At 34.8% G+C, this 22218-nt stretch overlaps 1 protein-coding gene across 2 annotated transcripts in view; it reads left to right on the top strand.

The window, feature by feature from the left end:
• The first annotated feature begins 10500 nt into the window (after positions 1–10500).
• LOC121371360 (spastin-like) overlaps positions 10501–22218 on the top strand; it is a 32983-nt gene continuing 21265 nt past the window's right edge. For both annotated transcript variants that reach the window (XM_041497187.1, XM_041497186.1), the window contains exon 1: positions 10501–10900. In XM_041497187.1, coding sequence (XP_041353121.1) covers positions 10501–10900 — 400 coding nt within the window. The remainder of the gene's footprint in view (positions 10901–22218) is intronic.

The raw sequence follows: 22218 nt of genomic DNA, 5'->3' as shown, positions 1-22218 counted from the left end.
TACAATACTTTGAAGACCAGATGTATTTAAGTTATTGCTATAAATGTTGTAACTGTAATAGCTGCACAGTTAAGTACTGGCTCGGTCAACAATTATAATAAGTGAACGGTTGACTACAGGAGATTCCGCGCGGAACCACGCTTCTAACGTGTAAAACAGGCAACACTTAACATTAAACACCACGCCTATTAGTATGTCATTACTGTTCATGAATAGTCTGACATTTGGTCCAAATCATAAAACCACCATTTGTGGAGAAATTCTAGAATGCGGGCTCCAACGTTAGCTGGGTAAACAAATGTTGGGTGATGGCGACTTGTGATAAATAGCTCATTTGTTTTGGTTGCCTACACGATGACTTTTTATTTCAGAATATTACAGAAATGCGATACTGCATACCTAAATAAAAATGGGTATATTTTAAAAGAATGTGTTTGCATTTGGAAAGCACTTCTCGTCAAAATCGAATGATCTAGCATAAAAAAAATTGTACATGTTTAAAAACAAAAGTGTCAGATATTGTCCATAAAAAATCAAATGTCGTATTAAATGTCTATTCCACGTGTACATTGACTTCTAAACATTAATAGTGAGTTGTCTGCAAGTGTGTGTGTGTGCGCGCGCGCGCGTGCGAGAGACGGAGAGAGAGAGAGAGAGAGAGAGAGAGAGAGAGAGAGAGAGAGAGAGAGAGAGAGAGAGAAAGAGAGAATAATACAGACAGAAATAGCATTCCCGTCTGTTTTACAGAGACAGAGAGAACAAAATAGCCTACCGACAGAAATAGCATTTTCGTTTGTTTTACTTTTTTGAAAGACAGACAGAGACAGAGACAGACAGAAAACAAAATACCTTTTGTTACTTTAAAACAAAACAAAAAAGAGAAAAAAATTCGTGACTTAATGTTTCGAGGCGCAGTCAGACTCCACTACTGTTATGCACTGACGTGCATTTTCACCGTCAATATTCTGGAAGTGTTGTAAAGTGGCCGTTTCCTTGTATACTCAGCTTAAAAAAGTACTCTGTACCCCTCTACAGTCTGACATATTTCTGAAGGATATTACTCACAGAAAACACTATAATTATAATATTAAACATATTTCGTTTGACTTTTAAATAGGAACATTGAATTGGTTTAACATTCTCGAAATGATTTAAAGCCAGTTTAATAATAACTGTCCATTTCTATACTTTAACAAGGGTGGGTATTTTTAAAAAATGAGAACAAGAGTGGGCTTTCTTTTTTAAAGATGGGTGTTGAATAATTTGTATCACATACAAAGTAAAAACGAAACTGCATACAAAGGAGTATATATAATCGCGTAAACTTTTTAAAATCACGTCGTATTTGCAATTAACGTTTCTTGACTTAAATTACTGCTGTTTCATTAACAATTCATACTAATGGATTATTAATAGCGGTGAAACCGATATATATGCAGTTATAAAACAAAACTCGGTGACACCAGTAAACGAAGACTTAAAATACCAAGTCAAAATCAACACATTTAAAACGAAGAAACAAGAAACTAAAACACGAATTATGTTGTTTAATAATAAACGAAGCGAGATTTGTAATATTAGAAGAAACAAAATGTTTTAATATTTTATTTTTTTTATATAAAATTTTAATATTGTATATACATTTGGGAGCACGTGACGTTTCTAAAATAAATACACATGGATACAATAATCTGTAAATAATAGTAATACTAGCACGTTTAAATATTGGTGAATAGCTTTCAAGATGATTATATAATGGTTGTGGAAAGCATAAAAGGATTTTTTCAATGTCAAAAATGTAATTTTCTTGTAGCTGAAAAACAAATATAGAGATTAAAATAAAAGATTTTAAGTGCGGGTTACTGCTGGTGAAAAAGCTGTACGAGATAAATGAATTGCTGACCTGGGTGTGTAATCAATCGGCGAACAAAAAGAAGACGTGATGTTTTTAAGCGCCGAACCCATTTTGGCAAACCTTCCTTGCTACTACGAGTTGGAAATTTTTATTAAATACCGATTTAATCTTACTATAGCAGAGGCGGATATAGGGAGGGGGCAGGGGCCCGCCCTCCTAAATTTTGCGAGTTATAATTCTATTATATATTAATTTTCATTTTTTTTTTTACAATCCCCCTCCAAACCTCCCCCAAAGTTCCCATGGCATTCCACCTCATGTCACTGCCCCCCCCCCCCCCCCCTCCCCCAAATGGATTTTCTGGATCCGCCACTGTATGGTAATAAAGACCATTCTGACCGTGCAATAAAAACAATTTTGCACGTGCTCATTCAAATGACGTCATGTATCTAGCCAGGACGCCAAGGCTAAAAAAAAAAAAAAAAACCCCACTGAATCTGGTTCTGGCGAGTATGGTACCAGTCCAAAATGAAACGCACTGATTTGAATGCGACAAAACACACGCGCCTGTGTAGATCTGGCAACAGACGTCATAGAACATATATTTTCACACTATCAAGCTAGCAGCTGCGCAATGTTCGAGCGTTATTTTCCTTAATAAACAATGGGAAAGATATATATTAACCAATGTGGAATAATCGTAATTATTGTTGATGTTTATACAACAAAATATATTTCCCGTAACTATTTATGAACTAACTGAAACTTCCATGACTTTTCAGAATTAGAAAATGACATCTGCAATATCTTTGATTGTCCAGGATTTCCCTAACTCGTATTAACGTTTGTCCATTATCCTTGTTATCAAATAGAGCATGTTTTTTGTTGTTATATTTTTTCTCTTTAAGATTTTTTTGTATAAAAATCTATTCTCACCAAGCCCGCCGTTGATGATCTCCATGGGACGCGAAGGTCCCACTTTTCCCTGTTACTCTGTTCAAAAGGCAGTGGATACCGTAATTTGACAACTGAAATTCAAACATTTATCAGGGGAGCACGACCCTGAAACCTTCCACCAACATGCCCTGGCCTTCAAATACATGTATTTTCACCCATATTCCACTCGCCCCATCATCCCCACCACCACCACCACTTTTTAAATATACACAGCGGGCCATGATTTCGCAGGCCATCGAACAAACAAACGAAAATAATATCAAGTCAAACAAGAATAACGGTACAATATTTAATAAGAAACACATTTTGCACAGATGACTAGAACAAAACAAGAAAAAGCAATTTGACTACTTGTTGCAAAATAAAGTTACAGTAACCAAAGCTCCAACTGAAAGATAAAAAAACAAAAACAAAAACAAACATAAATTGTAAACATAATCCAGATAAAAAAATAAAAATTTGGAAGACAAATACAAACTCGCTATAAATAAACCAGTAACCTGAGGGGTGCATATGAAAATAATATATAATATGTGAACACAAAAATACGTTCATTATTTAAGTACAACATTGTCATTATGTACAATAATGTAAATTTTAATGATAAAAATCTATTCTACAGCTATGCATATACATGTATGTATATAAAATAATGCATATATACGTGTACGTTGTATAGATAATGTACGTATAAAACGATTGAATAATGAATGACACAGTAACAAAATGTCTTACAATAGTAACTGGCAGTATATGATAGTTATTGTAGAATTATTATTAAAAATTACAATGATTTAACACAAACACGACAAATTTATTATTTTGTTATTCAACAACTTTGTAAATCAATTCAGTTCAATGGATTTAATTTTTAATAACGATTCAAACGTTTACAATCACTAGCAAAATTTGCATTATTATCAGAATAAATTAAACAATAAAATAAAACATGTACATCAGTTGTGTCCCAAATTAATTGAACTATTAAAAACAAAATATCTGAAAGTCCAACATAAGTCAGTAGCGTGTTCAGAAAAGCGAGCGCTTGCAAGTAATTTGATTTTGTTTTCCCTCATATCCTGTACGAGTTAGCGTTATGAGCAAAACCCAGTTTAGCAAAGACCGCGAACGCTCGATCCCCAGGTCATGTGTCATATCGAGTGTCCAGATGACCTTTCATTCGAATAATCAAAACACTGCTGGTACAACTGACGTATAGTGGTTAAATTTCTTAAATATTGGTTAGAAGAAGAAAAAAATAATAAAAGCCAGTCAAAATCAGAAAAAGGCACAAGTTTGGATTGTCCTATAAAACCCTCAAAGGCACTCCGAATACCATAACAACTGTTTTCTGGAAGTGATGTACAAGGAATGTGTCATACTCCGACAAGCGTATGGAGTATTTCTGATAGTAACGAAAGCTAACGTAATACATCATGTCAACATCAATACAATGTCATACCCGATTTCACTCCATATGCGCTATCCTGTACAACATAAGTTTGTGATAATTAATACATGTAAGGCCACATTTGATCTGAAGAAGCTAGACAAAAACAAAGCAGCACTAAGTGACCAATGTAATCTAATCTGCTAACTTATAACAATCTAGCAAGGTTAGGTTGAAAGTTCCGTTAGAATACATTTTAGACTTATACTAAAGATAGTAGTTATCGATAGTATTATTGCCCTCACATTCACAGACTTATTAATATATATTTTTACCAAAAACAATTAGGAAAAGAGTACTTGTATGTAAATATATGAATTGAATTGTAAATATATCTATATACGTGTGACTAATATACCAGTTTATAAAAAATAACGAATAAAAAGGTGTTCTGTAAAATATTAAAGTAGTAAGTTATATTCCTGGCACTGTGAACTACTAGTACACACATCATGATGCATTGCAAACGAGCACTGCCACAATTCCGGCTTTGAATACAGACAGGTGCGAGAATTGATAGCGACAGGTACATACCAGCACGTGGAGCCTAATTAACCCCTCAAACCGACAGAAGGAAGTGGAGTTAAAGACAGATCTGTCTCGCCAGTGTTCCAGTATAAGAAACAGAAGCCAAGGGGTTTCCACTGTTATGCACAGTGCACCCATGATTTACCGACACGTGGGTCTGTCAGTTTTATTCACGGGAGTGGGCAGGGCGAGTAATTAAGTGCAATGCTCGCTTTGTACCTCGGTGGTCAATTTATTGGATTTGTTTTCTGAGTTAACTTTTTTTTTAACTAAGTAGTTTTATCAAAACAAGTTTACATACGAAGATAAGTGAAAATAAAATAAATAAAGTGAAAAATAAAACTGAAAGAAGTTAAGTACACGCTGATTTTTTTTTGACAATACCGAGCTAGAAAGTGCGGATGGGAAATAGCACAAGTGTTTTACTTACTTTTCAAGGATTTGTTTTTTAGTACACCTAAAAGCCAGAATTCGTGCACAAAAGCAAAATGCATTACTTGTAGTGCTAACAATATTCAATTAACATATCAGCATAGATAATGAGATACTTGGAAACAATCAAAAAGTGTATACGTTGTTAAATATATGTTTCAATAATAAAACAAATAATGTATGTACGTATGCACGAATGTACGAATGTACAAATGTATATACGTACGTACGAATGGACGTATGTATGAATGTATGCATTCATGTACATTGTGTGTGGTTTGTATCAACATTGAATCCGGACATCGGTATTACCATGTTATGAACAAAAGACCAAAAACATTGTTGTATTGATTCAAAAGCGTGTAACGGTAGCAACAAATGACCATGACGTTTGAAACGACGCCTCTGGTTTGCCAATGAGTAAACTATCTGCAAGTCCAGCGTTTTGAAGGGGTGGTGTTAGAACGAGTCGTTAATTAATAACGTATATTAGCCTATTACTTCCAAATTCCAAACCATGGCAACAGCACTGCTGGGTGCTAATAACCATTTTAAATTACGTAAATATTTAGAGAATCTTTTGTTAAGTTCAGCAGTAAAAGAAAACACACAGCCCAACTGTTGACAGATTTCATAAACAGCCAATTAATTGGCAGCCACGTGCACTTCAAAATGTCAGAGACATACACGTAACAGATCGCACAACAGGAAGTTCCGTTCACTGTTGAACTTCAGAGTTAGAATTCCAGCTAATTTATTACGAGTTAAAGTTTGTTTTGTTTAACGACACCACTAGAGCAAATTGATTTATTAATCATCAGCTACTGGATGTCAAACATTTGGTAATTTTGTATTTGTACTCAAAGGAAACCTGTAACATTTTACATTGATTAGCAATCAATGTGGGATGGTGCATATAAAAGATTCCTTGCTACTAATGGAACAAATGTAGCGGGTTTTCTCTCTAAGACTGAGGCAAAATTACCAAATGTTTGACATCCAACAGCCGGTGATTAATAAATCAATATGCTCTAGTGGTGTCATTAAACAAACCAAACAACTCAAAACACGACGAAGTTGCTGTATGCACATCTTTCGCACGCCCCTTACTAAACACATGTCTGACACGTCTAGTTATTAAAATGATAGACATTAAGGAAAATCATAAATAAACAATAAAAAGTAACGTATGTGAAAACAGCGCGTTTCTCTCTCATGGTTTTCATTAGCTGAATTTCATTACTCAACAATAAAATAAAACTGAAATTATCTTTACGACACGAACATTTGGCATGACTTCACAGTGGATTTCAAAATATAAAAATACATGAGAGAGAGAGAGAGAGAGAATTTTTTTTAAATATAATTTACGCAAGTAGTCTATACATATAATAGTTTTGCAAAACGTCTTGAAAGAAAGCTTGAAGAACTTGTATAAAGGAAAGGATTATGTGTTTAAGACACCTCAACACATTAACATATTGGCTATAACTTAGTACAAGGTGCCAAGCAAATGATACATTTTACGCTACACTTGTTCACGGGTCAGAGAAGAAATCCACTAATTCCACACGAGTTTAACTAAAACATTAAACTTGTGTACACCAAAAATAATAATAATGTACGAGTACAACATAAAATTTCGTTATACTTTATGTACAGACAAAGGCACGCGTGAATGCGGTTGTGATGACACCAAGCTTTATGCCCGTGGATATACTATATATGGTATGGGTGACCTTGCCGTCAGTCGAACATCCGTCATAAAATACTCTCATCATCGTGTATCGAACGGATTTCTAAACTTCCACAGGGGTACGTCTGCGTAGTTTACGAAGCACTAACAAGGCACTGCATCACCATAGAAACATGCGTTATTGACTAATCCAGAAGGCAGTAGTATCACATAGCGTATATAGGTAGTATATTGGACAAATCTGATGCATCGATTACAATGTATATATAATAATTATTAATATACAACAATATTTTAAAAGGCACATAACGCAAGAATTAACAAGTATTTTACCTCTAACATGCAGTATATATAAAACATTGATTTAAAAAATAGAAGTTACAAAGCTGTTTTAGACTTCGATATTCTCAGCGTATGTCATGCTTGCTTATACGTGTATTCTGATGATTACACAATTTGATATCTACAGGAACTCAGCAATCTGTGCCGGAAATAACGTTTAACCAGTGTTACTTAACGATGTTATAGGCGAAAAGAGCACAAAATAAATAAATAAATGTATATATATATATATATATATATATATATATATATATATATGTGTGTGTGTGTGCGTGTGTGTGTGTATTTGAATACGTCCGTAAGGAATTACAATATATTATATTTATAACTTGTAAAATGATTTACGAATGTCACACATTTTGCTTGTCAAGGCTTCCTAAATGCATTTCCAATCAGATAAGCAACTTTTCACCAACAACGTATTGACATTTTAATATCATTTTAAGTTTATATTCGTGTTTATATTACTTTTTAATGTTCATTAACTACAAGTACGTTACCCGTGCTTATCAGCTTTCTGGCCTGTCTGGACAGACAGGGCCATAGATATTAGTCAAGTGTGGTGAGCCATACTTGCTCTTGAGTACTTTACATCAAAACAAATATTCAAATATGACACGTACCTTCACCAGACATTTAAAAAAATAAAAATAAACATGTTTTAAAAATATATATAAACATATATGTATTTATTTTAATCCCTTGTCCAGAATTTGCAAAGACAATTTTAGTTTGATTTTTTAGAGAAAAAAGTACGAACATTTTGGCATAATATGGGTTTGTTCACATTAAAAACAAATCTTTACTTTTCAACCACTATAATATATTTTTGGTAAGGAATTGATCAAGTTAATTCATTTTATAACTTAGAAAATCTGTCTGTATATCTAATCTCAATCGGTTTCCGGTCGTCCTACTGTTTGTAATAGCTTAGCCCAAACTGGGCCGTACCTCTTTAGATCTAATATATGTTTTAATACTAGTACGTAAGAAACTACTGGGGGGGGGGGGGGGGGGAAGTCTAGTTTGAGCTACTTTTTACATCCACGGGAAGACCAGAAACAATTTTTACATACACAATAGACATTCGTACTCTTAAAAAAAACCCCAAAAAGAAATGTAATTAATCGTGGAAAGGGCTCTATTAGTGAGAAACGGGCCACAATTGCATGGCTACTTAGCTCCCAAGTCATGAGTGTTTCTTGGCACTGGAATTAATCTTTGTAGTCCTACAAAGTAATCATAAAAACCCCATCTTATTATATTTCTTCTTTTTTTTAAAAGTTAGTTTCTACCGTTTCGGCAGTATCCCGTTACTTGCATCAGGATGGACGTGTAGTGATAGATACTGATGGACAAATTAAAATGTCATCATTTATGTAACAACATCCTACGTAAAACCTATCGTAGACTGAAAAATAAACAATATTTGTTTAAAAGATACTCATGGAATGCTTTCTTAGATGAATTATTAATAAACATGTAAAATAGACCTAGGCCTATACCAACAACGTCAAAAGGCACAATTGTGTGGTCAATAGCTGGTGGGTCCAAGTCGTTTATATATGGAACATTTCAAAGTTTTTTGTTGGGGTTTTCTTTTCAAGACGTCTGTGTTCGATCCTTCGGCAATTTGAATCTACAGACGTCCACAATTTACAACTAGTGTTTTTAAGTGTTAAAATGATCCACATGAAGCGTATTTAATGTTGTTCTAAGTCTGTTAAATAAATTGCAACAAGTTGCGAGAACCGGTGTAAACACTACCGAGATATTTCAACTCATTCTTCGCCAGCGTCTGCAGACTTCTCAAAGACGGTCGTTGTTGAGGTTGACTTCTCATACAACACAGGATCACGCTGTGAAGTCGAGATGAGTAATGGGTCGCGTATGGCAAAATTGGCGGGAAATGGAAACTCCCGCGATTTTTAAGCAGAACAATGGGGACGGGCAATACCAACTCCAGCAGAATTCTCCCAATGCCCCATACAGCAGTATTGACTGTCGAGTTACCCGTGTAAGCCAACTCCGGCGCTTGGTACATTTTTGAGAACGCGACATTGTCCTGGGGTCGAAAGGGTCTCTTAGCCGGATAATACAGCAACAGGTTCTCCAGCTTTATTTGTCCCCGCTCGTCAATCACCGTCGTTTCTGGCTTGCAAAGATCCCACGGTTCAACATTCGCAGTTGCTAAATATAGAAGCGCTGTTGTTAATTTCAATAGGATTTCCCACACTAGAAATTCCGGCACGTGATTCCCAGCCAAATACACGTTGTATGCATAGTCTTGCAAGTTCATCACTGGGAAATCAAACACAGTGCACTCGAAATTATTACTAGGATCTCGTATTGTCAGCAAACAATTCTGCAGGTTTTCATGCTTTATTGTGCGCCAGATTTCCCGCGTTTTCTTATCATCCCCTTTGCTTCCTTCATCGCCACACATATTACACGGTAGATCGCTGTACGTTTTGATCAACACGTTCGTACCGTCTAACACAAACACACCGGGATGAATCTGATGTGTCCGATGATGTAAATGGTATGGAAAATTAAAATTATAATCCACATACATACCAGTTAAATCAAAGTCCTCAGGAATGCTAAAACTCATCAAGAAATCCTGTATGACTGCAGGCAATGGAAGATCCACGACTTCTTGTATCCGCGATAATGTCACACATTTTAAAATGGCTTTTCGACAGTGATCTTGTAGGCTAGTGACAGTGGTAGATTTAGATCTTTTTGTTTCTTCTTGAACTAGTCGATCAGCCATCTGGAGAATTTCTTGTTCCACTGACACGCCCTAACGCTAGGCGCAATGTGCATGCTTTCAGTGTCCCCGATAATACCAACCTTAATGCAGGTCATTGTAAATATTCATTATGACCTTACCAATGAAATGGTGTTTTATAGAGGATTCCCCGTCTGACGTCAACAGCGCTTTTAGAAACGAAGGGAAACCTTTTCGTGAAAATAAATTACTGATACGTGATAATATATGGTAGTTAACTAGTATTGTTTTCACAAATAATTATACTGATACGGCTGTATTCTAAAGAACAAACTATGTCTTAGTAAGAAATATCCGCTATATTAATGAAATATATTTCAGAGTCTTTATTTATTTCTATAAAAAAATGATACTGTTTGAAAATCTATTATATATTTTTTAGATGTTTAGTGGGAAATATTACCAAACAAGGTGCTTGTTTCAAAATATGGCGGAAGGGAAAGAATATGCAACGAAAGGGACCTGGGGGAGGACGCTTTTTTGGGCGAAAGAGGGGTGATGGGAAAGGCAGACCTAATCCCAGAAACTACGAATCTGTCCACAGAAGAAATTTTCGATTAGTAGCCGCTCCGGTCTTATTTATATTCGCTGTTTTAAGAACATTTGCTTATCAACTCTGGATAGTTATTGTGTTTATAGCATGCAAATCAAAATTAACAATTCCTCGACGATATATACGTAGAACAGCAACAGATGAAGAACAAGGATCGTTAGTAATGTCAGATGGCTCCAAGACAAAAGGGCTGGTGGGTCCAGCCGAGCCAGCCTTGGCTGAACAGAAACATTACCACAGAAAAGCATTTGAGTACATTTCAAAAGCTTTGAAGTTGGACGAAGAAGATGCAGGTAAAATAACTCATATTTACGACAGGACATTGAATTACTATAATTTTGCATCATACCTAAAATATAGTTTAAAACTAAAGCTATTTGCAGATTGTTGCAAGTGTACGGGGTATTAGGCTTGTTAGATTTCATGTAGGCCTATATCCTGGAGTAATCAGTAGATCTATGGAATAGTCAAGCATATAAGGATAAACAGTAAAGTAAATGTGTAACCGAAAAGTAGTAAAATAACTATTATTTACTTGACTGTTTGTTGATAAATATGACATCACAGGTTCACGCGTGCCCGTGAGCTTTAGAAAAAATGTGACGTTTGCGACTGTTGATTACTCAAGTATACGCTAAGCAGTTATGTGTTTTTATATTTGTTCCATGCACCAAATGTCTTCAAGTTATGAATGGATCAATAATAGTTTTTTAACAACCCTTAATCATTATACTAATAGTCACTGCCTATAATTCTGTTAACTTTTCTACCTCTGTGGGTAAAGATTTTGATTTTGGCATTTGTTTTTAACCTCGTATATATTGTTGCGGAATTTTAAAATTTTGCCATTAAAATGTTTTTGTTTGCCTTATTGTTTGCTTATCCGGCATCAACAGGGAACATTTTGTTTAGTATCGCATCACAATTTGCTACACATGTTTAAGTGATTGCTACACAATTTTAAAACATTAAACAGTAGTTGCTAATCAATATCGTTAATCAGGATTTTGAAAACAGAATGTTCCCTGATCAATCGCTACAGGGTGCAGTCGGACTTGCTACATAAGTCACCGACATATAGAATCATACAGGTCTATCTATTTCAACTATATCAGTTTGTTTACAGCATAATGCATAAGTCTGACATATAAATTTGCCATACAAATGGAATCCTAGCTTTAAGCTGTATTTTTTCTACATTTGTAAAAGAAAATGTTTGGTGTCTGTCTAGTTAGGGTACTGACAGGTTAAGGATGACTGAATGAAAATAAATATATTCTATATGCAAATGAACATGTACACCCACGACCTACAATATTAACCAATATGTTCGTAATTAAAATATTCTGTGATAATGCTGATAGCAGCGCAAAATCAATTATGCACTAACTTATATCCAATGTAGCTATAAAAAGTTACAAAACACATTACATCACACTTCAGTGTATACAGAACACTGTATTATGTTAAGATATTTAACAAATGAAAGTGCTACTTTACAACATTCATTCATTTGGGACAGATAATTCCTAATTTCTCATAGGGCTGGATCAGGGTGAGTGGAAAATTTTGCCGAATTCAACCCCTGCAATTTCCCACGTCCATCAGAACTGCTGTGGAGATTGCTGCAGTTTTTAATTCACAGCAGCACTTTGCTTGCAGTGGAATATTTTCCTTTTTGTTTTCTACAGTGCTGTTTGTTGCCATGGACATTTTTTAAAATATAGGTATTGCAAATATTTTTTTTTAATTAAAGTTAAAAAATTACAAAACCCCATAAATTTATTTTTTAATAAAATATCAATCTTTACATAAAATGTTTTTTTCAAATTAAAATAAAATTTGTCAATGTTTTTAAAATTTGCATTTGGCAAGAGGTAAAACTATCCCTGCTTGTTAGTTATTCTCTAAATACATACATCAGGGCTCGGACTTAACAATGGCTCCGGTGGCTATGATATGAATTGCCTTAGGTCAGGGACTTTACTAATGGACGTTTTTTGCCACTGAATAAAAATAAATGGTATTTGTTGAAGGATAATTTTTGGTTATATGAAGTTTCATACCCAGTTTGATTCTGGACGTTTCGTACTCACTACCATTTAATACCCTAGATGTTTTGTTCTGTGATCATTTAGTAAACGTTTTTTGTTGAATGTATATTGTTTGGTCGTCTTAGTTGTTTGCATGATATTTTAATTGAGTCACCCCCCCCCCCCCCCCCCCGAGTTCAAAACATGCTTACTGACTTGGGACACACACACACACACACACACACACAAGTTCAAACATACTTACTGTGGGCACAGAAAGACAGTAATTAAAAAACAACAAAAAACTTTAATATTTTCTTTCGTCCCCAGGTCATTTACATGCTGGTACATGCTTTATAATGAAACGTCTCTACGGCATATAGGTAGCTGCAAAACTAGAATATCCTTGATCAATCCACATATTATTTACATATATGGTGGGTCTGACTTACAGTACTGTAGTGTAACTAAACAGTTATATACAACTCAAACATTATACATGTATTTATATTTTTAATTGAGATTAACAAATACTGTATTAAAGATTTAAATATGAAATACAATTATTTGCAATTATTATATAATAACAAAAGTACTAATTGCACCTTCAAACAAACAACTATGACAGACCAAATAATATAATGTACAATTCAACATAAAACATGTACTAAATGACCACAGGACAAAACATTTAGGGTATCAAGGTTACACGCCACCATTAATTACTCCGTGCAGTTCCATACAATTTCTGTCAGAATATATTCTGTGAAAAATACAACACTGTTGAGAGGGTCATGTGACTACTAATTTTAGGCATGACCACTGCCTTGTGTTGCTGTTATACAAGTGCACCATACCACTTGCACAGTTGTTATTGATCAGTTAGTACTACATATAAAAAGTTACTTCAAACCAATGTGTTATTTAAATACAAGAGGTCAACTTATGTGTAATCATCAAAGAATGATTTCAAAAAGTATATCAGAATTTTGTAGTATTTTTTAATGAGAAACTATTTCCTAAACCGGACTATGTTAATCTGCTACAGAAAATAACGCACAACAAATGATGATGTGTTGCCTTAAAATCATTGCGAGTATGAAACATTCAGGGACTAAATAAATTGAGTACAAAACGTCCCGTAACCATAGCCATAATTTTTGGTTCTTATGTTTGTTGTAATGTTACTGGCTCAAAATTGTTGTCAGTGAGCATTTTGCCTCAAATACAAACATGTTTTAAAATTGGTATAGACCTGTAACAAATTATTATGTTCATACCCTGCTATGTACAAAAATGTATATATGTACAATGGATATTACAACCTCTGTAATTATTAAAATGTCTACAGCAAAAAACATGCTGTAGAAAAAAAAAGAATATTATCCACATAAAAAAATAGTGCTGTGGAGAATCAAAGAATTGCTGATTTCCGCGGGCAATTGCAGGGGTTGATGTACAACACTGATGTCATGTGGACAGCATGACAAAAACAGACAAGAATGTCAGAATGTCCGAGTTCTCTTTTAATTACCCAAGAAAATGATAACTAGCATATAATCAGTGTATGGATTTACTACAGAGTTCACTTAGGGGCCGTCCATAATTTTCAACATTTTCACGAGCGTACAAACCGTACATTTTTGACCCCCCTCCCCCCCCTAAAAGTGTACATCCCCAAATGAAAAATGTTGATCGACATTTTTCATTTTTTTTTAAAAGTGTACGCTGGCCCCTTAACCCCCTCCCCCCCCATCGTACGGTTTGTACGCTCGTGAAAATGTTGAAAATTATGGACGGCTCCTTAATGTTCATCACATATCAACATAATTGTGACATAATGAGTTATAGTAATTAAGGATGAATTAAATGATTTGTAATTTTCTATGGTGGATCTTTTGGCTGGATTTTGCTCCTGATAATTTGTAACATTATGCATAAAAACGTCTTGGTGATTGTACTGTTAAAAGGATAGCCAGTAAGGACATATTTAAGTGTTCTAACTTCTTCCTGTTTCATTTTATCAGGGTGAGGACTAATGCTAAAGTTTAACCAGCTGAACATTTTTTAAACCAATTGGTGAATTTTATTTTAATTTGGCAGAGTAATTTCTTATAATAATTTATTGGTAAAAATCGTGGTTTGTACAATTGTTTAAGTTTAATTAATAATTTGGTGAAATTTTGTTCTTACAAAGGACTAATTTCAAGGGTGTGCTCTAGCTCTATTGTGTTTGCCACCTTCTTTTTTTCCATGTCAGTCAGTTTTGTTATTGTTTTGTTTTTAACCCAGCTTCAGATTGGGGGTTAGCACCATGCAACATTACATCAACTCAACAAGTTTGAAACCCTTAAAACATGCTGGGGTAATTAACAACTTGATTACTTCAGACCATCAGTGACTTCATGACTGGCAGTAGTGTATATGGTCAGCACTAAAATAACACTGAACACCTTAGTTTATTATTATTGAAAACTTTTACACCTTCAGAAATATATAAAACAGAAGTTTAAAGTTTGATTTGTTTAATGATATCACCAGAGCACATTGATTAATCAATTGTCGGCTATTGGATGTCAAACATTTGGTAATTCGGACACGTAGTCATCAGAGGAAACCTGCTACATTTTTCCATTAGCAGCAAGGGATCTTTTATATGCACTTTCACACAGACAGGAAAGCACATACCACAACCTTTTTCACCATTTGTGGTGCACTGGATGGAATGAGAAAAAAGCTAATGAGTTGAGATGGATCGATCCTGCGATGCAAGCACCTGATGCGAACACTCAACCGACTGAGCTAAATCCTGCCTCATAATAGACAATGTTTTTTTAGAAGTCTTTGGCTATTCTTAAATAAATATGCTCCATCATTTATTTTTTTTATGAGAAATTGTATCTAAATTAAACCTGCAGATATTTTCTTGGGGAAATTCTTGGCAAAATTAAGAATGCACTTTTGGGTGGGTTGGCAGTACTGGTAAAAAGCTTGAAGCAAGCTGAGCTATATAATATGTACACTGTACCGGTACTACTATATATATATAGAATTCAAGACATTTTTTTTTTTTTTTTAAATGTCTACAAAGAGTTACATTATATCAGAGGCACATTACTAAATGTTTCAGATGTGTTAACATAGTGGAAAACTACTTGCTATGTGTGTTTTCTAAAGCTGTGATAAGATAATTTAGTATATATACTGACAGTTTGATATCCCTGAAACAATCCACCACTTTGTTTCATTTCAAACACTGGACTTTTATCCTGAAGGAAACTGGCGGCACATGCTACATTTGATATTTGGTTTAAGTCATCTGGCAAGAAGCTGATAAGTAGCAAAAGAGGATATTTGTTAGAGAACTGTAAAAAGAGGAGACACCTTAAACATTGATTGTACAGTATAGTATTAAGTGTTAGCAGTTTGATACCTTTTACTTCACAAATTGTATTAATTCATATTTATTATTTTGTATGCATCATGGATAATTCTTTCTTAGATTTTACAAATTTTAATGGAACATTTTGTTTTAAAAAATCTATTAGCAACATTTGCTACCAGTTTGAAAATTGATTAACAACTAGTAGTTAATTTCATTTCATTTGAACTTATTTTCATGCTTATATCGCTCTGGGTGGGAGCCGGTACTGGGCTGCGAATCGTGTACATACCAGTCTTATGTCCAATGGCTTAACCACGACACCACCGAGGCTGGTTAGTAGTTAATAGTGTAACGACCTTTGAAACTAGTGAAATACTAAAAATGTTCCCTCATTTTCAACACTTTTTTCTTTTCTGACTAAGATTTTATGAATTGTAACACTAGTCTTCTATAACTGTTAGAGGATTGAACCCCTTGGGTGGAGCCATTCTCTGAGTAGGTTTCTTCCTCTTTCAAGACTGGTATGTCTGTTGAAGACCATCGTATGTGTTCTTTCTATGGGAAAGTTTTATCAAACATCCCTTGCTGCTAGGGTGAGACGTAGCTCAGTGGTAAAGCGCTCACTTGATGCACGGTCGGTTTGAGATCGATCCCCGTCAATGGGCCCATTGGGATATTTCTCGCTCCAGCCAGTACACCACAACTGGTACATCAAAGGCTGTGGTATGTGCTATCCTGTCTATGGGATGGTGCATATAAAAGATCCCTTGCTGCTAATCGAAAAAAGTAGCCCATAAAGTGGTGACCACAGGTTTCCTCCCTCAATATCTGTGTGGCCCGTAACCATATGCAGGGTTCGAACTTAACGGTTGCCCGATCGTCCCTGGCAACTAAAAACGACGACGGGCGACTGAAAACCCACAGTAAGGTTGCCCGCCTGGCAACCGATTTTTTAAATTATTTTTTAAAATCAATAAATAATAAATAAATAAAAGTACAGCTATGTAGCCTACTTCGCACCATGAAAAAGTGTAGGTCTGCTTTTACATATAAACATATGCCCAATATAAGAATAGGTGTACGGTAAGTTAAGTGGCATGTAAAATTGGGCACAAATTCATGTCGACAAGATTCAGCCCTGGTTATGTGTACACGTCATAGATTGTATCCACTGAACATTATATTTTAGTTTTTTTTTAAATTATTATTTCACTGAGATGGGGTGGGGGTTATGTCGGTTATACCAGTGCTCAACGTTAATAAATGTTTTCTCTTATAATCTGTTGCAATATTGTTTGTTTTTTTAGAAAATATTATTCGGGCATGTGAAAATAGATCCGGGCAAGTGAAAGTGCTGTCACCACTTGCCCGGATGGCAACTCAAAAAAAAAGTTAAGCGCAGACACTGATATGTCTGATACCATATAACTGTAATTAAAATATGTTGAGTGCATCATTAAATAAACCATGTCCTTCTTCCCTTTCTGCTAATGGAAAAATGTAACATGATTCTTCTGAAGATTATGTGTCAGAATTACAAACTGACATCCAATGTGCTGGAATGGTGTTATAAAACATAACAAACTTTATTTACTTTACATGAATCACTATTAATTGTAAATATTTTTCTAAAAGTCTTGTGAAAATTATAAAAAAACTATAAATGTACAGTGTTATATACAAGAGTTAGTTAGCAAATGGAAAAAAACACCTGTTATTAATTCAGAGTTGGACTATTGTTAACAGCCTAAAAAGATAAAATAAACAGGGATTGTTATCAGATAATATGAAGGTAAATTCTAACTTTTATTATATACATGCCAGTTCCAATTATTTTACAAATGTGCATGATCGAGTGCAGGTCTCAGAGAATGCGAACATTATTGTTTCATTCACGCACCACTCACACAAATTTAATTTTGCACAAAATTCCTTTTTTTTTCTTTCTTTTTTTTGCTAATTAAATTTAGGTAATCTTTTTCATGGACATAATGTATGGCTCTCGATGACTTTGGAGTGTGTGTCAATCTGTGTGAAATGACGAATCTTACACAGCAGTGACAAAGAGCCAAGTCTTAGTGACACATGAACATTGTCTTGTTTTCACCCTTAAAAAAAAAAAAAATTCCCCCTCCCCAAAACAAACAAACTGAAAACTGAATGCCGTTTTGGTTTTGACACTGGTTTTGCATTGCGCCATTATGTTAAGCCCCTGATAATAACATATGGTCCGAATTTACAAAGCCTATTTTAGACTTACATGTGTAACCACATACATTTACAATGCTTAAACATCTTCGTTTAAAAAACCCAACAGGCTTTGTAAATTCGGCCCAGGATGTTTTAAGGTCAGCATGTTTGTATTTAATTTGGGATTGTTTATTTTGGGAAGCATTTATCATCTTGACTTCGAAATAATCTAAAGCCCATACAAAACATTGTATTTTAATTTGGCCTTAAAAGTTGATATTTTAATATTCAAATGCACATGCTGTTTTCTGTATGATGTGATGGCTGTAAAGAGCAGAATCTTATAAATGGCGGATTTTTCTAAAAGGTGCAGCTTTGGTAGTCTTAAGACCAGTCACCACTGGTGACTAACCCAGATTGAGACAGATTTTAAATGATCATTTGACTCCAGCAGTGAGCAGTCTCCTTGGCTTGGCAGTAAACTGGAGAAACCAGATTATCCAGTCTGGCCATGTTGTGAGGATTACTTTGAAACTCTGGAACAAGCATTCGGCTTTAAGCTGGTGGCACATCAAATCCCAACTCTGCCCACCACTACTGGACATAGGGGTCCATATTTCATCAGGCCAGTGTTAATCCTACACTTGGACTTCATTTTCAAACAAAGCTTTTTTGTTAGTTTTATTCTTAAATTTAGAATTTCGACATGTTGATAGTGTTATGGTTGCTAAAAAAAATAGCTGTATAATACATTAAACATTCATACATATTTCAGAGCCATGAAAAAAATATGTATGTCACAGGACTATTTGTTTAGTACCTATTATTTACATATGGAATATTATATGAATGAAATTTAAATCGAAATAAATTAAATTATCTATGTACAGTTTTTTTTAATAATAATAATATTATTATTATACATTTTTTAAAACTGATATATAAATATTGTAATAAAAAATTACTAAAAAAGAAAAGCAAAACAAAACCTCCACCATTTAGAAGTCCCAACATTCACACCCCTGCCCAAAAAAAAGTTAATAGCATATTTGTTTGAAGATAGAAAGTTAGTTTGTGTTGTTTATTATAATATTAATCATTGGTTATTGGATGTCAAACATTTGGTAATTCTGACATGTAGTCTTAGAGAAAAACCCATCACATTTTTCCATTAGTAGCAAAGATATTTTATATGCACAATCCCATAGACAGGATAGCACATACCACAGCCTTTCAAGTTTAATACAAGGGTTGTGAGTGCACTAGCTGGACCAAGGTCAACTGGAATCGATCCTAGACAGACTGGGATTAATCCTAGAGCACTACCACTGGGCTAAGTTTTGTCCCTTTTTTGAAGATGGATTTAAAACTCTCTCTCTCTCTCTCTCTCTCTCTCTCTCTCTCTCTCTCTCTCTCTCTCTCTCTCTCTCTCTCTCTCTCTCTCTCTCTCTCTCTCTCCTCCGTCTCTCTCTCTCTCTCTCGTCTCTCTCTCTCTGTCTCTCTCTCTCTCTCTCTCTCTCTCTCTCTCTCTCTCTCTCTCTCTCTCTCTCTCTCTCTCTCTCTCTCTCTCTCTCTCTCTCTCTCTCTCTCTCTCTCAATATTGTTTACTCTGTGCTTTTGTACTCATTTGATTTTGGACCACTTGTTTCAGATTAATACATATAAAACAACAAAAAACAGGAGAGAAGTATATTTTGGTGTATTAAAAAATACAGATCTTTTGTTATGGCCAAATGGTACATGAAGTTCTCCCAGCATAACAAGTCGCTTCAAATTTCCCGTTTGAGCCAAACACATGCAGACAGTTTGTCCTGCACCAGATTTAGCAATTGCCTACACACACCTGTTTTCTATTGTTGTCAGTGGCAGTGCAAGTTGATTGTAGTAATAGTCCTCAGGTTTGGCTTTCATTGTTCACTTGTTCATGTTACGAGCATGCTCGCTGATGGCTTGGTGGATAACTTTAATATGCTCCATAACGTGTGTTGTAGAGTTGAGAAATCAAGAAAGTACATTTGAGAATTGGTTGAGATTGTTACAAAAATGAATCATTAGAAATACAATATTTATGCCAACCTGCAGTCATTGTCAGAACTAAATTGACACATTATACCACCTTGCAAAACACTGATTTTCAAATCCATAATATATAAAATATATTATTATGATTTTATAAAAATTATAAACATTGGGTGTATGAAATTCTGTGTCGTTACAAATGGCTTTGTTTAAAACATTAACGTTTTTTAAAATTTGTCAAAAATTGCTTTTAAAAAGTGTTTAATTTTGTTTATTATTATTGAGTCTCAGTTGAACACCTAATTATTTTAAACAAAGTTTTGGATGGAGATGTTTTATTAATTAATCCAGTTGCAATCACACAGTATTGTAAGTACTACAGATACTAACTATTTATAGTTTTCATAATTAATCTATAACTGTACATCTCTCACCTGATTTACCTGGCCACCAAGTTAATGATTCTTTTATTTGTCTGAAGATAATTTCTCATGAAAAGAAAACTGCAGTTTTCTACTGCATATGGTTAATTATAAGATGGTCAAAAGTTCAGAGATTGGGTAGTGGCTAATCCTTCAGACTAAAGGTTGGTAAGTACTGGGTTTGCATCCCAATACCGGCTCGACCAATAGCTGATGTCTTTATTGGTCATAATGCGCACATTCAGAGCAACCTGTTGTAGTGCATGCCTGTCATGGGCACAGGTGTCGACTTATGCCGGCTCCTCCATCCAGGACAGGAAAGGGTTTGGAGTGGGTGGGAGGAGGGACCACCCACACTGTTAAATGTAAGAGTGCACCAGAAGCCCAACCAGGGTCAAAAACGGGTGTTTTTTTATTTTTTGGTGTTGATAAATACGAATCGTAATTTTAAAAAAAACCCCAAACATTTTACTTTAACTACAAGCAGTGGAATTTGGCTACATGCTTTCAACCCAAATATGCCAAATTATATAGCTGTATTTTTTTTTCCTACCAGCTTAAACACTGAGATAATTATTTTAAGATACATATATGAAATCATGTTTGTGTTAACATTCACATTGAATACCTCAAAGTCTCGGAACCTGTGGAGACCAGTTATCAATTAGTATTAGTCAAATATTCATAAGACCATGAATGGTCAAACCGAAATACATGTCAAAATGAGGCTTATACAAAAGAAAACACAAAAGAGGAAAACCTCTGAGACTAGAGAAAGTTAATTAATTGCTATACACGCATCTAGAAATGTGAGCTGCTGAAATATCTTACATTTACACAATAGCAAACATTCACCATGTGAACTTCTCGTCTCTAATGTAACAAAAAGCTGGTATTGGCATACTGGTCCATCAGTGTGAAATATAATGAAGTATCTTCATATGTAATTAAGATAGCTGGCATCTCAGGTGAGTTCACCAGTGGGTGTGACTGACCACTGTTGGATATTTTGTTTATATCACATCCTCTTCCAGAACAGATGTAATTAGGTTGACTTCCTCTTCATGTAACTGAGGGGCAGGATTTAGCTCAGGTTTTAGAGGGCATGCCTGAGGTGCTTGGGTCGTAGGATAGAACCTACTCAACAGACGTGTTAAGTTTTTGGGGGTTTTTTCCCATCCCAGCTAATACCCCACGACAGGTATATCAAAGAATGTGGTATGTGCTGTCCTGTCCATGACAAAAGTGCATATGAAACGACTAATGAAAAAATATAGTGGGTTTCATTTTGAAGACTACATTAAACAAAACAAAGTTTTACACTGGCTGAGCTACTAGTACTCTGTTCCAACTGGTAATATAGTGAAGATTTTCAAATAAAACTGTGAAGAGTGGTAGAGCTCTTGTTTAACACATCAAGGGTTCCTAGATCAGTTCCGCTTAGTGGATCCATTGTGTTATTTCCTGCTATATGTGTCAGTGATAGAAATAAGCAAAAATATTCACTTGTCCATAGGACAAGTAATCTAAAATCTACTTGTCCAGTTTGTCCACCGGATAAC

This window comes from Gigantopelta aegis, chromosome 4, assembly GCF_016097555.1.
Source record: "Gigantopelta aegis isolate Gae_Host chromosome 4, Gae_host_genome, whole genome shotgun sequence".
Lineage (NCBI taxonomy): Eukaryota > Metazoa > Mollusca > Gastropoda > Neomphalida > Peltospiridae > Gigantopelta > Gigantopelta aegis.
Note: the sequence above shows the minus strand (reverse complement) of the source record. Positions and strands in the feature narration are given on the sequence as shown.